This window comes from Vespula pensylvanica, chromosome 18 (assembly GCF_014466175.1).
Source record: "Vespula pensylvanica isolate Volc-1 chromosome 18, ASM1446617v1, whole genome shotgun sequence".
Taxonomy (NCBI): domain Eukaryota; kingdom Metazoa; phylum Arthropoda; class Insecta; order Hymenoptera; family Vespidae; genus Vespula; species Vespula pensylvanica.
The window spans coordinates 2,565,722-2,580,424 of NC_057702.1; the positions used below are offsets into that span (position 1 = coordinate 2,565,722).

Consider the following 14,703-nt stretch of genomic DNA (forward strand, 5'->3'; position numbering starts at 1 on the left):
AAAAAAAAAATAAAAAAAAAGAAAATGTCCGTCGATTCGAAAGAAAAAAAAAAAAAATCGTGTGTCTTTTCTCTGGTTATCTTAAAATAATCTCCGATAGAAAAGGGGAAAGAAAAAATTCATATTGGAACTCGTTCTCCAAAAGAAAAATATCAACGTCAATCTCTTTTAGCTCGATATCGTTTTCATGCTTAAGCACGAAACAGGATAATGCGTCGTTTAACAATTAATTGACGGCTAATGTACGTACTATACTTCCCTGGTTGAGATAAAACATTATCGTTAAAACATAGGGTCCGATGTTCCGACATTGTAACGATGTACGTACATATATCATCGTTATTTTTTAATTATTCTTCGACATTTACATATCAGTTCGGTGGATACAAAAAAAAAAAAAAGAAAAAGAAAGTATCAAACGTATCATCACGTCGGATATTGGATATGCTCTTAAAACAAGAGATTGACTAGGCTTTTAGATATACTGATTGACCCAATAGTCCTAATCTTCGATAACACGTGTATACATAGATATATGCACATATGTATCTATCTATCTATGTATCTATCTATCCAGGTATCTATTAAGAATCGTACACACGTTTGTAAACATTATCCCATTTCATCCCGTGGATTAACTTTTCAAATGGAATTCATTTTTACGATTCCTATTGATTCTTTCTATCTATCTATCTATCTATCTATCTATCTATCTATCTCTATCTTTATCTTTCTGCGAACGACATACATATTCCTATGAATATTGGTCCAGGATGAGTTCCACCGCAATGGTAATTAGTTCTTCGAATCAATCCCATATTCAACGTTGCACTTTAATCAATGCCATTTGCCGAAGAGATATTCTTTTTTTGAACTTTTTCACTTTTTTCGTAAAAAAGAAATATATATATATATATATATATATATATATATATAAAGAGAGAGAGAGAGAAAGAGAAATAGAAATAGAGAGAGAGAGAGAAAAAGAGGAAAATGTTGAAACAGAGATAGAGAGGAAACGAATTTAACCTGATAATAATATATTCCTGAAATTTCAGTTTCACTCGGTGGTTTTACCCTCGGTGTGTCACTTGGCTGGTGTTCCAGCGTCACAGAGGGTATGAGGATCAGATTTATCGCTACTATTACGGAGCTTGGACTTATAGGTAACATTCTAAACATTGGCGCTTGCTTCGGAGTCATATTTGCCATTTGGATCTTCAAATTTCACCATTGGATCAGCGGACTAATCAAGATCTTGCTTTACGTCATTGGTTGGTCGGTGATCAGCCTAGGAAACGAGAACGTATTGTTAAACTAATCGAATTATTTTTTTTTACAAATCACTTCATTCTGACATTTGTATTATATATATATATATATATATATCATATATAGAAAAAATATTTTGCGATATATTCTAAATATCTCAATCTCCATCGTATTTTTTTTTTTTTTTTTTTTTTCTTTCAGATTGGCATGATTATCGCCGGTCGTTTCGTATGCGGAATTTCCGGTGGCATGTCCTGTCTCTTGGTACCTCTTTTCATCAGTGAAATAGCAGACCAGAAAACCCGCAATCGATTGTTGACTCTATTTCAGTTATTAATAAATTGCGGAATCATGTACGCTTTCCTAATGGCTCACGTTCTCGATGGAGGTAACAAAATATGGAGGTATGAGTACATAAAGAACTAAAAAGAGAGAAGGAAAGAAAAGTAAAAAAGAAAAAAAGAAAAAGATAAAACATTTAAAGACGATCTTAAGATTCCAAGACTCTCTTCTCTTTCTGTCTCGTTCTCTCTTTTTCTTTTTTTAAAGTACAAGCTCAAAAATGATTCCAAGTTATCACACTTTCCTTCTACTTATGGACCGAACAACTGTATTGGAGTAATAAAATTCTCGGTAACTTCAGATACAGTTCGAGCTGCGGTGCAAGTTGCATCTTACTCGTACTTCTACGTTTTATACCAGCCACTCCGCTCCATCACCTTGCTAAAGAGAATGAAAGTCAAGCGAAAAATTCTTTACGTTGGTATCGTCAAAACGAGAACGAAAACGATTACGAAATGGAAGAATTACAACGGTTGGCTATCCTTAGACGAACTGCCAAGGTAAAATTACGTACTTGGATAATATTAAATGTTCCAGTATTTTCTTTTTTTTTTTACGAATAATACTGTACGTAATAAAACTAAAGAGAGAAAGAAAGAGGACAAAAGGGAAAGAGAAAGAGAAAATGAAACAATAAGGCGGAAATAGGTAGCACGTTAATAAGAGCTCCGTTTATTATGTACATTAACGAGGATGTAATTATCGGTACCTTACAAAACGTTTTCCTCGAGTTACGTATATTATTTCTCTTCTCTCTCATTCTCTTTCTCTTTCTCTCTGTTTCAATCTATCCATCTCTATTTCTCTATCTTATTCCAAGTCTCGTTAAGAGATTCTCCATCTTTCTCTTTTCTCATCCTCAACGACCTTTCCTAACGTCTTTACCGCATCGTCGATGCCATTCAAAGTAGCTTTTTGTAATAACAAACAAACCTTTGTTTTCTACGATTCCTAATCCATATAACGTACTACTAGGCTCTTATTTACATGATGTCTTTATATACGCATAAGAAAATCGCAATATTATATACTATGTTCATCGTCGTTTAACGTTTTACGTCTATATACGTATATATGTCGTTCGTTCTTCTACGAAGTAAAACGATAATAAAGACCGGTGAAATATTAAACGTCAAAATCCTTACTAACGTTTAAAGTCAATGATTAACTCCTTTTGAAAGAGCTCGTTTGTGTCGGATTTAACGCAAAAGCATCCTTTGAGAAATAATTATCAAGGTCTTCCTCTCTTTTCGTATAAATTTCTCTCTTCGAGATTTCATATAATCGGTAAGATTCAAAGTAGATATATAGATCAAACAAATAAATATAACTAAAAATATTCCGACGACATTTTCGACAGTTTCATTTCGACGGATATTATTTGAGAAGGTACGAACCAAAAAAAAAAAAAAAAAATTAATAAATAATAATAATTATATTATAGAATAATTACTTACTTGCTTAATTCATTCATTCATTCATTCATTACCACATTAATTAATTCTCTCGTGTACGCAGGTGAGCATCAGTCCAATGAAGAGTCCTCAAGTCCTCCATTCTTTCCTAATGTGTTTCGGTGTAATGACGATCTATCAGTTCAGCGGATTCGGCACATTTATCACTTATGCTCTTATAATCTTCGAGACTCAAGGTTCAGGTTTATTAAACGCAAGTGAACTAACTCTTGTAGTTGGTCTCGCACAGATACTATCATGTCTTCTCGCATATACACTTATCGACGTGCTAGGACGACGTATCCTGTTGACCATATCATCCGCGTTCATGGGACTGTTTCTGGCACTGTTGGGTAAGCATCAGCCTAGCAATTATTTCCTCAAACCAAGCGGCTTGATTTCTATGCACTTTACTCTCTCTCTCTCTCTCTCTCTCTCTCTCTCTCTCTCTCTCGCTCTCTCTCTCGCTCGCTTGTTCACTCAGTCGTATTCTGCAACTAGGACATTGGAACCATTCTCGTTAACGATCTCGTTAGAATTCAATGTACAAATTCGGGCTACTTACTAAAGCTCCTTTAGAAACCCTTTCTACTAACATCAAGCTGCTCATCGACCAGTGAATTTCACTATGATCCTCTTAATATTATATAATATCAATTTAGAAATATACCATATCATATTACGCTCTATATCATACATACATATATATATGTGTGTGTGTGTGTGTATGTGTGTGTCCAAGTAAATAAATATAATTAATACAATTAATCAATATTACTTTTTCTTTTTTTCTTATTTTCTTCTCCCTTCTAACGAAACAGGATGGTTCTTCGATAAAAGACTCGAGGACCCGGAATACGATGATTGGTATTGGTGGATGCCACCGGCATGGATCAGCCTATATTTCATATCTCTAAACTTGGGCGTAGCACCAATATCATGGGCACTTCTCGCAGATTCATTTCCACAAAGGATAAAGCTTCTTGGTGCAGGATTCGCTGCGATCTCTAATTGGATACTTTCGATCCTGACGATGATAGTCTTCGGTTCTTTACAAACGGACGATAACATAAGAAAAGTCGTCTGGTTATTCGCAATAGTATGCTGGTTCGGTGCCATATTTTCTGCTGTCCTTGTCAAGGATAATGGTAGGAAAAGTTTGAACGAGATAGAAAAAGATTTTCGAATCGACGATAGAGAAGAGAGGACTAATAATATACCCCTTGGCTGAATCGAATTCATTACTATCACGTGCGTGTACCAACCTCGACCACGTTTCGTAAGTAACTGAGTAAGTACGTTCAACAAATGTGAGAGATTATAACCTTTCTCGTCTTAAGGACAATACTGTTTTCACTTTTTTTCCGTACCGAACGAGAACCATAATATATAGTGTCATCGTTTTCCGAGAAAACACGATCAATATATATGTTTACACACGTGTGTGTATTTGTGTCTATGCGTGTACACGTGTGTATATATATATATATATATATATATATATATACATATACAAAAGAAAGAGAACGTTATCATAAATTTCGAAAAGCTATAACAATGAGTCTCCTTCTCCTTCTTCTTCTTCTTCTTCTTCTTCTTCTTCTTCTTCTTCTTCTTCTTCTTCTTCTATGACCTTCTTTGACTTTCTTTTAATATCGCCAAAGAAAAACACGTTAAACGAAACGAGAAAACTTTAGCGAGTATTAATCGGCACGCTTTGTTTGTTGCAATCAAAAAAAAAACATTTATCTATCGTTTCATCGACTATGATCAAATGGAAAAGCACGTTTTCAATTCTCTTGATGTTTTTTACAACATGGAGTCACTCGTCGTCGAATCGATGTCGAAACACATACAATCTCTTATTTTCCACGGGCATTTTGCACAAGCTGGCTTGAAATCTCTATCTCTCTTTCTCTCTCTCTCTCTCTCTCTCCTCTATAAATCTACCACACACCCACCCACCTACCAACCTACCCATCCTCCCCACTACCGGATTCGTTCTCGTACTCTGCTTTAGTAATCTATCTTCGAAGAAAAACGCAATGGTTACGGAACGAAACGCAGAGAGAGAGAGAGAGAGAGAGAGAGAGAGAGAGAGAGAGAGAGAGAGAGAAAGAGAGAAAGAAAGAGAGATAAAGAGAGAGAAGAGACGAAGAAAAACGTATTTCTGCGTCGCGTAATCGCGATATCGAGTGTGTGGCTTCTGTATCAACTGGACTTGCGCCAACACAGACTCCGAACGGACACCAACCAACCCCTCCTCCTCTTCTCTCCTCCCCATAGCTTTGTTTCGAGTTGAAATACCGTTGGCAGATGCATACACTCTCCTTTCCACCGCAACTCTAACTACTACTTGACAAAAATAACACGGATGCGTTTCGATGGTCTGCCATCGATGGATCGACTCTTTCTCGTGTATGTATTAATATATGTATGTATGTAGGTATGTGTATATATATATATATATATATATATATATGATGCAATATATATGCATTCCTTTCGTATGTAAACGGATATTTGAGGAGAATCGATCACAAAGAGATCGAACGATGGGTACCCTCTTGAAAAAAACATGAACTTTAAGCAGAGCGATATGAAGCAAACATAGTGATCGAGTATCGACATAATTACGTGCTCTTAACATTTTAAAAAGAGAGACTGAACGAAATATTTATAATATACATATTAATATATCCTAGTGAGTATGTGTGCTTATATATATATATATATATCGTTGACCTAAACTATTGAGAATAAACAAGACAAATATTTGAACGAAATTCTTTAATGAAAATGATTAATATTTATATCATGTTAATGATAAAAATAAAATATAAAGAAAAGAAAAAATGTTAAATGATTCTATAGTAAGTAATATGGATCGTCGAAGGTTAAAATTGATATTAACCATGGTCAGACCGAATTTACCACGAGGCATTGCGTGCCATGAACGTTCACAGCATTCCTTATTACTTTATACGTACCTAAACTGGCATATTTGCTGCTTCAACGTACCCTATGTGAAAGCTTTCAGACTATAACGAGAAGCATCGCTTCGGGCTAATTTACGAGGGTCAGATTTTTATATATATACATATATGTATATATATAAAATATGTGTGCGTGTTTGTATTTATATTATGTAATATGAATATATATTCAAAAGAAAAAAGAGATAGGAAAAGAAAAAATTTTACATTAATCCATTCCCTTAATAAATTAACCCACATTTATTTGTGAGTACCTATAGGTGTATTATGTGTATTATCTATAATAAATACAAATATTTTTAAAAAGGATTAAAAAATATATTTTATATATATATATATATATATATATATATATACGTAATCACTAATAATATCTGTCATTACAACGATCGGCTTGTTGTAAACTAGAATCGTGTTCTATCACAAAATCGTCTCGTAAACGATAGAATTTTTAAACGCTTACACGAACCGACTAATTTTACAATGAAACTTCCGTAACTCAATATTATAAGTGTACCACGATATAATCCGAACACGCAAAGTACGATGCTTCTCAAGATGTTGAAAGCTAATATCGTAACTTCGATCATAGCTACAGGGCATACTAATATTTTATCGAAAGACGATAACACGTGAGCTAATACCATGCGTTTACGTAGTAAGAAAATTCAACGTTGATTTATTACTTAAAGAATAATTCATTAGAAGAATATGGAGATTAAGACAGATTTTAAACGGAATTTTAAAGAAAAAAGAAAAAAAGAAAAGAAAAGAAAAAGACAGAAAGAAAGAAAAAGAAGAACGAAAAGAACTCTCGCTGTATTATACTTTTACTAGATATAATTAATTTAGTGTGAAAGATGCGACGAAAAAAAAGACAAATAAACAAACAGACAAACAAACAAACAAAAAGAAAAAGAAAGACCCAATCGCAAGACGTATGTATTTTATATATATATGTGTGTGTGTGTGTGTGTGTACGTATGTACATAAGTCTCATACTTTCCAGCAGCTTACGTTTTCTCCGTGAAAAAGGATTTATGGGCGAAATTCCAAAAAATAATAACGCTCGAGTGCATTCGGTTGGAAGAACGCGAGCTTTATATCAAATACGATGGGATTGGGTGCAATGCGACGTACACAAGTCTGACGGCTCGAAGTATTCAACGATAAATCGTAAAATGCTTAGGCCACGTATTATAATAATTCCTTACGAAATCGTTTCTCCACCCTATTCGTTGCAATATCTCCTGCTTAAACCCCTATCCCCCCAAAAAAAAGAAAAAGAAAAGAGAAGATAAAATCCCATAACTCTTTCCGAGCTTTACGTGTTAACCACAATTACGATAGTTACGTTATCGAATTTCGGTATCGATTTTCTGTCTATCTATCTATCTATCTATCTATCTATCTACCCCTCTCTCTCTCTCTCTCTCTCTCTCTCTCTCTCTCTCTCTCTCTCTTTTGATCGATCGATAATGAGTCATTAAGATATCATAACACCTCATAGCTCGTTATACGCAGTTTACGAAATTATCAGAAACGTATTATACGTTGGGGACCCCAACGTATCCGCGAAAACTGATCCATTTTGCTGTAATATAATTCGGATGGAATATGTGATTAGCCAATAACCCAAAAACCCATGATCAAATTCACCCTCCCACACTCTACTATCAGTCCTCTCGCTCCCGGAAAATGAAAGCCATCGTTCGGGAATTATATTCGTGCGTGTCAGCATGCCTGTAAGCATGGAAACTTTTGATGCGAGCGGTTAAAACTGCCAGACCAAAGTTCGATCTCTCTCACTCTTTCTCTCTCTATCTCTCTATCTATGTATCTACCTTTCTCTTTCTCTCACTCTTGGATTTTCGCCATTGGGATACTCAATTTAATTTCTGCATCGTCAGAGAACGATATATAGTTAACCATCCAGCTTTTCGATTTAAAGTTAGCAATCCCGCGTTCGTAGCACTTTCATCGCAATCACCGATCGATTCGATCAAATTTATTAGATAATAATAATTATTATTATTATTATTATTATTATTTATCATTGAGGATGACGAGCTACGTTATAATTACTCTAAGGAAATATATTTTATTCTTAAATAATATATCTTATTAATATATATATATATATATATATATATATATATATATATAATTGTCTTTGAAGAAAAAAAGATCAATTGATCTTTCTCTCTCTCTCTCTTCTTTTTCTTTCTTTCTTCATTTCTTTCTTTTTCTGTATATCAATTTCTTAATGTATCAGGAATATGAGAGAGATTGCTTGATGTCTATGCAATCAAAAATATTGAAAACGGTAGCGGTGTTGTTTGCAAATGTATCCCAGCGATTTAGGTCGACTCCAGAGAAAATTGAGATCCGAAGCAATTCAGTTTCTAGAGCGAGAGAGCAAAACTTTCAATGCCGCGTGTATGTACTAGATAGATTCTTATCGGGGCCCTATATTTTATATGTACGAATACATAATATAAAACGTACGCGTAAGTAACTTACTTGGAACGGTTTCCGATGAGATGTGGTTATGCGCAAAATTACGTGAGCAAAAGAAAAAGACGAAGGAACTCAAAAAAAAAAAAAAAAAAAGGAACATGAGAAAAACATGAGAGAAAAGGTAGAGAGAAAGAGAGAGAAAGAATTAACTATATATCGAATAAATGCAATAAACAGGAATCCCTCTTAATCATCCAACTTGATCTTACCGAGAAAGGTAAACGTGGAAATTGCAACGAGACGGCTAATCATCTTAATTAAAGTAGAGAGGATAAGTAATCACGAGACTCTCGTTAATTGTCAGAGAAATCAGTTGCATCTTCTTCCACTTTGCCAAGATAAATACGATATAACGTGGAACGGAAGTGGTCATGGCAATAAAAAGAAAAAAAAAATAATAAAAGAGTTAGAAAAACCCAAAGAAGAAGAAGATGATGATGATGAAGAGGAAGAAACGAAATGAAATGACCTCGTAACTAAAAAGAGAACGAATATGAAATGTTCGAACGTATGTATGTGGGTAGCTCTTATCGTTGTAGTTTAAACTATCAACGTTAACCAGCCTGTTAATCATTCACGATTTCCGTCTTTCGGAAGGATTAATATCTCTTTCATTGTGTTTAAATCTGAATCTTAATCCCACACAAATGGCATCATACGCGTAACGCATCAATTGTGCAGACCCTCTTCTTATCTCCTATTCTTCTCTTCCTTCATCTATAATTCTCATCTATAATTTCAACCGCAGGTAGTAAGCATTCCTTTCACATTGACTAATCCTAGTGAAACTTTGATTATCAAACGGTTTATAATCCTTTCACATCTATACTACGTCTAGTGTATTATCATCGATGTATACTGCATTAAGATTAAAATCTAATTAACAATTATGATGTAGAAACATTAGCGATAATTATGATTTCTATTGATATACCATAACGAAGATTATAATGATGATGATGATGATGATGATGATGATGATGATGATAATGATGATGATGATGATAATGATGATGATAATGATGATGATAATGATATAAACTAAATGTCTAAACAAATTATATATATATGTGTGTGTGTGTGTAAAGAGAAAGAGAGAAAGAGAAACAAAAAAAGATTGGTTAAAAAATATTATTCATGTTTACGATATCAAACTTTTTTACCTCATCCTTCTCTTTCATTTTTGATTTTCAATCTGTTTCTTTTTTTCTCTTCCTTCCTTTTTCATTTTATCAATTTTTTCCAAACTTGACAAATATGCCGTGTACAAACGAAAAAAATCAAAAAGAGAAAAAAAAGAGAGAGAGAAAGAAAAATTATCGATCCATGTATTTCAACGCGAATGATGAAAAGGAAAAAGAAAAAAAAGAAAGAAAGAAAAATATTACTCCGTTTATACATAACGTTTTCCCACGTACGTACGTACGTCGATATTTTTCAACATGTTTTTCTAAATGGTATAAAAATCATAGCACTATACTATTTTTTCTTTTATTCATTCGTAACCAATTCAATGATCTCCCTTTTTTGCTTCTTTCTTTCATTCTTTCTTTGTTCCTTTCTTTCTTTCTGACAGCTTGCATTCCAAACTCGCATGGTCGAACAATTTTCTATCGACGAGTGTGGGACCATGTAGAAGAGCTGAAGGAATTATCGGGAAATCGTGAAATATAAGCTCGTGGTTGGAAGGTTTTTACTTTTTTGTAGCATTTTTTTATGGTGGGAGGGAAAGGGTCCCTTCAATGGAGGCTCTCATTTCGTATACATGAACGCGTCGGCTATCGTTTCGTTCTACTTCGTTATAAAATGGAAGAAAAAAGAAGAAAAAAAAAAAAAATATAGAAACAGAAAAAAAGTCGTACATATACATATCATGTGTTATATATGTGCATGCGTGTACGTGTGTATTATAAAAAGAGAAAAGTAAAAAAAGAAAAAGAGAGAGAAAGAAAAAGAAAGAAAAATTGAATAAATTATAAAAGAAGAAATATCAAATAAATAAATAAATCTATGATAGAAAATTCAATACACATATGTATACGTGTGTATGTGTGAGTTAGGCTTATAATATTATATTATACACCATGTACTAACTCGTAATAAAGTTATCATCTTTCTTTCTGTTCTTCTCGTTGTAAAAATGCATACCTATATAAGTAAATACGTCGTATATAAAATCGTCGAGTGTCCGAGTAAAACGATTCGTGTCTATTCCCACTAGAAGAGGACATTTGTTCTCGAATGACACGCTCCAATTCCCACAAAGAGTACTCCTTCAACGCATTTTCTTCTCTCACGTCGGTCAGGAAAATTTTGAGTTTCTCGAATAGTCGAGATGGATAAAGGGAAGCGCAAAATGGAAAAGGTACCTTCTGTTTCTAGATACCTAGATATCCGGTTTAAAGAAGGTGCGAATAAATAAACAAATAAAATAAAATAAAATGAAATAAAATGAATATTCGTATCAAATGCACCGGAAGAACGTAGAATCCTTTTATGAAGCCCTTTTAAAAAGTATTTTTAATCTAATACGATCACAACGATATCGTTTATCTCTCGCGAATATAAGAAAAAGGGGATAAATAAAAAGAAGGAAAAACTAAGAAAAAAATAAACAGAAAAAAAAAAAGAAAGAAAATTAGAAATACGGAAGAACATAAATAGGAAGAAAAGAAAAGGTAAGGAAAAGAAGGAAAGAAAAAAAATGAAAATGAAAAGAAAAGAAACGTGCGAAATATCGTAGAAGGCTCCTGCTATTATCTCATTCAACTTCGAAACCGATGGAATCTTCGAGCACCCGACCGACTTTTAATTGCTTTCCAAGAAAATAATCCATTCGTACAATTTCGCAGTGGAAATCGGGTTTGAGATTTTCCGCAATTTTTCAACGATGTGAAAACTTTACGTTTCGCTTGCCGTTCCATAGCCGCCAACTCACTGCGAATTCCTAAAGGAATAAAGTACATAGTCTCTAAATCGCCAATTGGGGTATAACAATTGTCCAAAAAGTTACAACTAATTTAAAGAAATAAGAAAGAAAACGAAGAAGGATATCATCGTACAGAAACAAACTTTTAACATTATAATCAAAAAGAAAGAAATACAAAAGAGAGAGAGAAAGAGAGAGAGAGAGAGAGATAGATTGCAATAATAAATAAGTTAAACGAGTTTATCCTGGCAAAGAGATGAATGGTAAAAAGAGAAAAAAAAAGGAAATAAAAAATAGTGATCGATAGTCTGGAAAAAAAAAAAAAGAATTCTTTTAAAAATAAAATCCTAGTCCATATAATATATACGTATGTATGTGTATGTGTATATATATAAATATATAGATATAATGAACAAGAGGAACATGAGTATGAACATAAATGCTAATAAATGTTGTATGTAAGCTCCTGTCCCTTAGAATCCGTCATTGTTCGCATAATGAAATATGCAAATTTCTTCCTATTGTTTTCTAACGCGCATTGTCCGTGGTAATGGCGTGTATGTACACCATCCTAAAGACTACAAACGTGAAAATCCACCACCCACGCGTTCGTTGTTTCGTTTACAAACAAACAAATAAGTCGTTGCAACTAGTACAAGCAAAAATTACGCGTTAACTCGTGTGATATATATATATATATATATATATATATATATATATATATATATATGAAAACAAAAAAATGTTTAACACCCTGTATATATTATCTACAAAGAGGAAAATCTCAAATACATATGTACATACATATTTATGCATATACTTTGATAAGAACGTTCAGCTTCAAGATTACATCCAAATTTCTCCCTTTAATGGTTTAACCCTACCAGCTTCCATCTTTTTGCTTAGGGAGCTTTAGGACGCAGGTGTTATTGAATCGTGATAACTAAGAACGAAACAGCTTTCTCTTTCGCCCTTTCACACACACACATTCACACACACATACACACACAAAGATGTAGAATATATAAGACTGCTATAACATATGTGTATATCCCTCCTCTATACTCCTTTTTAGCCTTCCCACCCTCAACAGACTTGTCTCTTTGAGAACAAATAAATTTTCTCTCACACATTTTCACAACTTCCCCATAAGAACACCTTCCTATACATTCTCTTCTCTCTTCTTAACGTGTGCCGTTCTTTAGGGTCACGTTCGGCTTAAAGACGATGACTCTTGATTTTTCTCGGTTGACCCTGTAAATAAGTGTCGAACAACAACGTCGAGTTATCTACTTAGGAAAAAGGCAATGTTAAGTCAGATATCTAATACTCTTTTCGAATTTTCACAAAGTTCATGTACTTATTTCAAAATATTCTACGAGCTTTTCTCTCTCTCTTTCTCTCTCTCTCTCTCTCTCTCTCTCTCTCTCTCTCTCTCTCTCTCTCTGTGTTTCTCTCCACGTACGCTCTATCTATCTCGCTATCTATCTTCCAACAACCTGTCGGAATTTAATCTTCCGTAAAAAATTTACATACACCCTTCTTCACAGATGATATAACAATTACGAAAAAACTCCCTCATCCATGTGGACGACGTTAGAAGACGACCGACAAGAGTATCGGATGTCTGTTCTAAAAAAATAATAATTTAGGTTACTACTCTGGATATATAACTATGTAAAATTACATACGTATCTTTACATTCTCTTTATCTTTCTCTCTCCCTCTCTCTTTTTCTCTTTCTCTTTTTCTCTAGATATTTACATATGCAATAAAACGTATAGAACGTATAAAACGTGTGTTTCTACGAGACCCTTCATATATAAATATTCAATAGAGTTCAGAGAGATACAAAAAGAACAACGCCATTATCAATTTTAATACTCCAATCAAGCGATTCGATACCCTTAAAATATTCGCTATTTGTTAAAGGAATTTTAACTAGCGTACATACCCTTTACTCTTTTTATTTCCTCCCCTTTTCTTCTCTTTTCTTTTCTTTTCTTTTCTTTTCTTTTCTTTTCTCTTTTCTCTCTTTCTTTTCCATCCTTTTCTTTCCTTTTCTTTTCTTTTCTTTTCTTTTCCTTTCTTTTCTTTTCCCCTCTCAAAACACATGTATGTATGGAGCGCAAGTTACTCTTTTTCTCCTCGGTGGTTCTAGCTTAATGTAAAATTAGTAGTGAGCTAAGGTCTTGCCCTTTCTGAATAACGAGGTCGAGTCTAAAAATGAAGAATTATTTAAAAAAAAAAAAGGAAGAAAACGAAAAGGGAAAAAAGAGAGAAAGAGAGAGAGAGAAAAAAGAAAAAAAGAAACATACATACACACACACACACACACATATATATATATATTAAATAAAAACAACAATAAAACAACAGAAAAAGAACAAAAATATATAAAGAAGAGAAAATATTAAAAAGGTAAGTAAAAGGAAGGAAGTGAAAAAAGAAAGAAAGACAGACAGACAGACAGACAGACAGACAGACAGACAGAGAGAGAGAGAGAGGGAAAAAAGAGAAGGAGAAAGAAAAGAGAAAAAGAAAAACAGAAAGAGGTAGGGAGTAAATGCTAAATCAGGATGTGAATTTGAACCTGTCGTGTGTCACTGCTGGTGTGGGTCTGCCAAGTTAATAGAGGTCATACGTAGAGGTAGGTAGGAGTGTTAGTCGAGCGAATGCTGGATGCATTTCCCCCGGGAGAATCGATGGAGCGCCTCTCGCCTCCACCCTTCCTCCGGCTTCTAGACCTCGTGCCTGTCCTCTTTTCTCTCTCTCTCCCACTCTTTCTCCCTCTCCCTCTCTCTCTCTCTCTCTCTCTCTCTCTCACGCTCTCTCTTTCCTTCTTTCTTTCTCTGCCTACCTATGACCATCTCCTTCACTTTTTTTTTGTCTCCTCTATCAGGCAAACCGTCGTACCGTATCAGACAATTTCTTCTTGTCTCCCGTTTTATGTTCCTTTTTTTATCACTCTTTCTCCTTTTCCACTCTCCTCTCTCTCTCTGTCTCTCTTCATCTATCCATTCTCCTTTTAACCATCCTTTCCTTCTCATCATCCATTTCAATCCTTTTACCTTCCATTGTTATCCTCTTCATTTCACGTTTCAACTATTCTTCATCTCTCTCTCTCTCTATCTCTCTTTCTCTCTCTCTCTCTATTTTTTCTTTTTCTCTTTCTCTTTCTCTCTTTATT

General features: G+C 34.0%; 1 protein-coding gene and 1 long non-coding RNA gene across 2 annotated transcripts in view; one reads left to right on the forward strand and one right to left on the reverse strand.

The window, feature by feature from the left end:
• The window catches only part of LOC122635332 (facilitated trehalose transporter Tret1-like), a 5,465-nt gene extending 968 nt beyond the window's left edge, over positions 1 to 4,497 (forward strand). Inside the window, exons 2-6 of the mRNA XM_043825429.1 lie at positions 1,059 to 1,306; positions 1,474 to 1,676; positions 1,916 to 2,114; positions 3,133 to 3,421; positions 3,890 to 4,497. Coding sequence (XP_043681364.1) covers positions 1,059 to 1,306; positions 1,474 to 1,676; positions 1,916 to 2,114; positions 3,133 to 3,421; positions 3,890 to 4,299 — 1,349 coding nt within the window. The 3' untranslated portion in view covers positions 4,300 to 4,497. The remainder of the gene's footprint in view (positions 1 to 1,058; positions 1,307 to 1,473; positions 1,677 to 1,915; positions 2,115 to 3,132; positions 3,422 to 3,889) is intronic.
• On the reverse strand, positions 1,024 to 3,201 carry LOC122635333. Its single transcript, XR_006328644.1, has 2 exons — positions 3,072 to 3,201; positions 1,024 to 1,291 (listed from the first exon to the last, which is right to left on the reverse strand). It is a non-coding gene; the product is annotated as an uncharacterized LOC122635333 (long non-coding RNA).
• Positions 4,498 to 14,703: the final 10,206 nt, after the last annotated feature.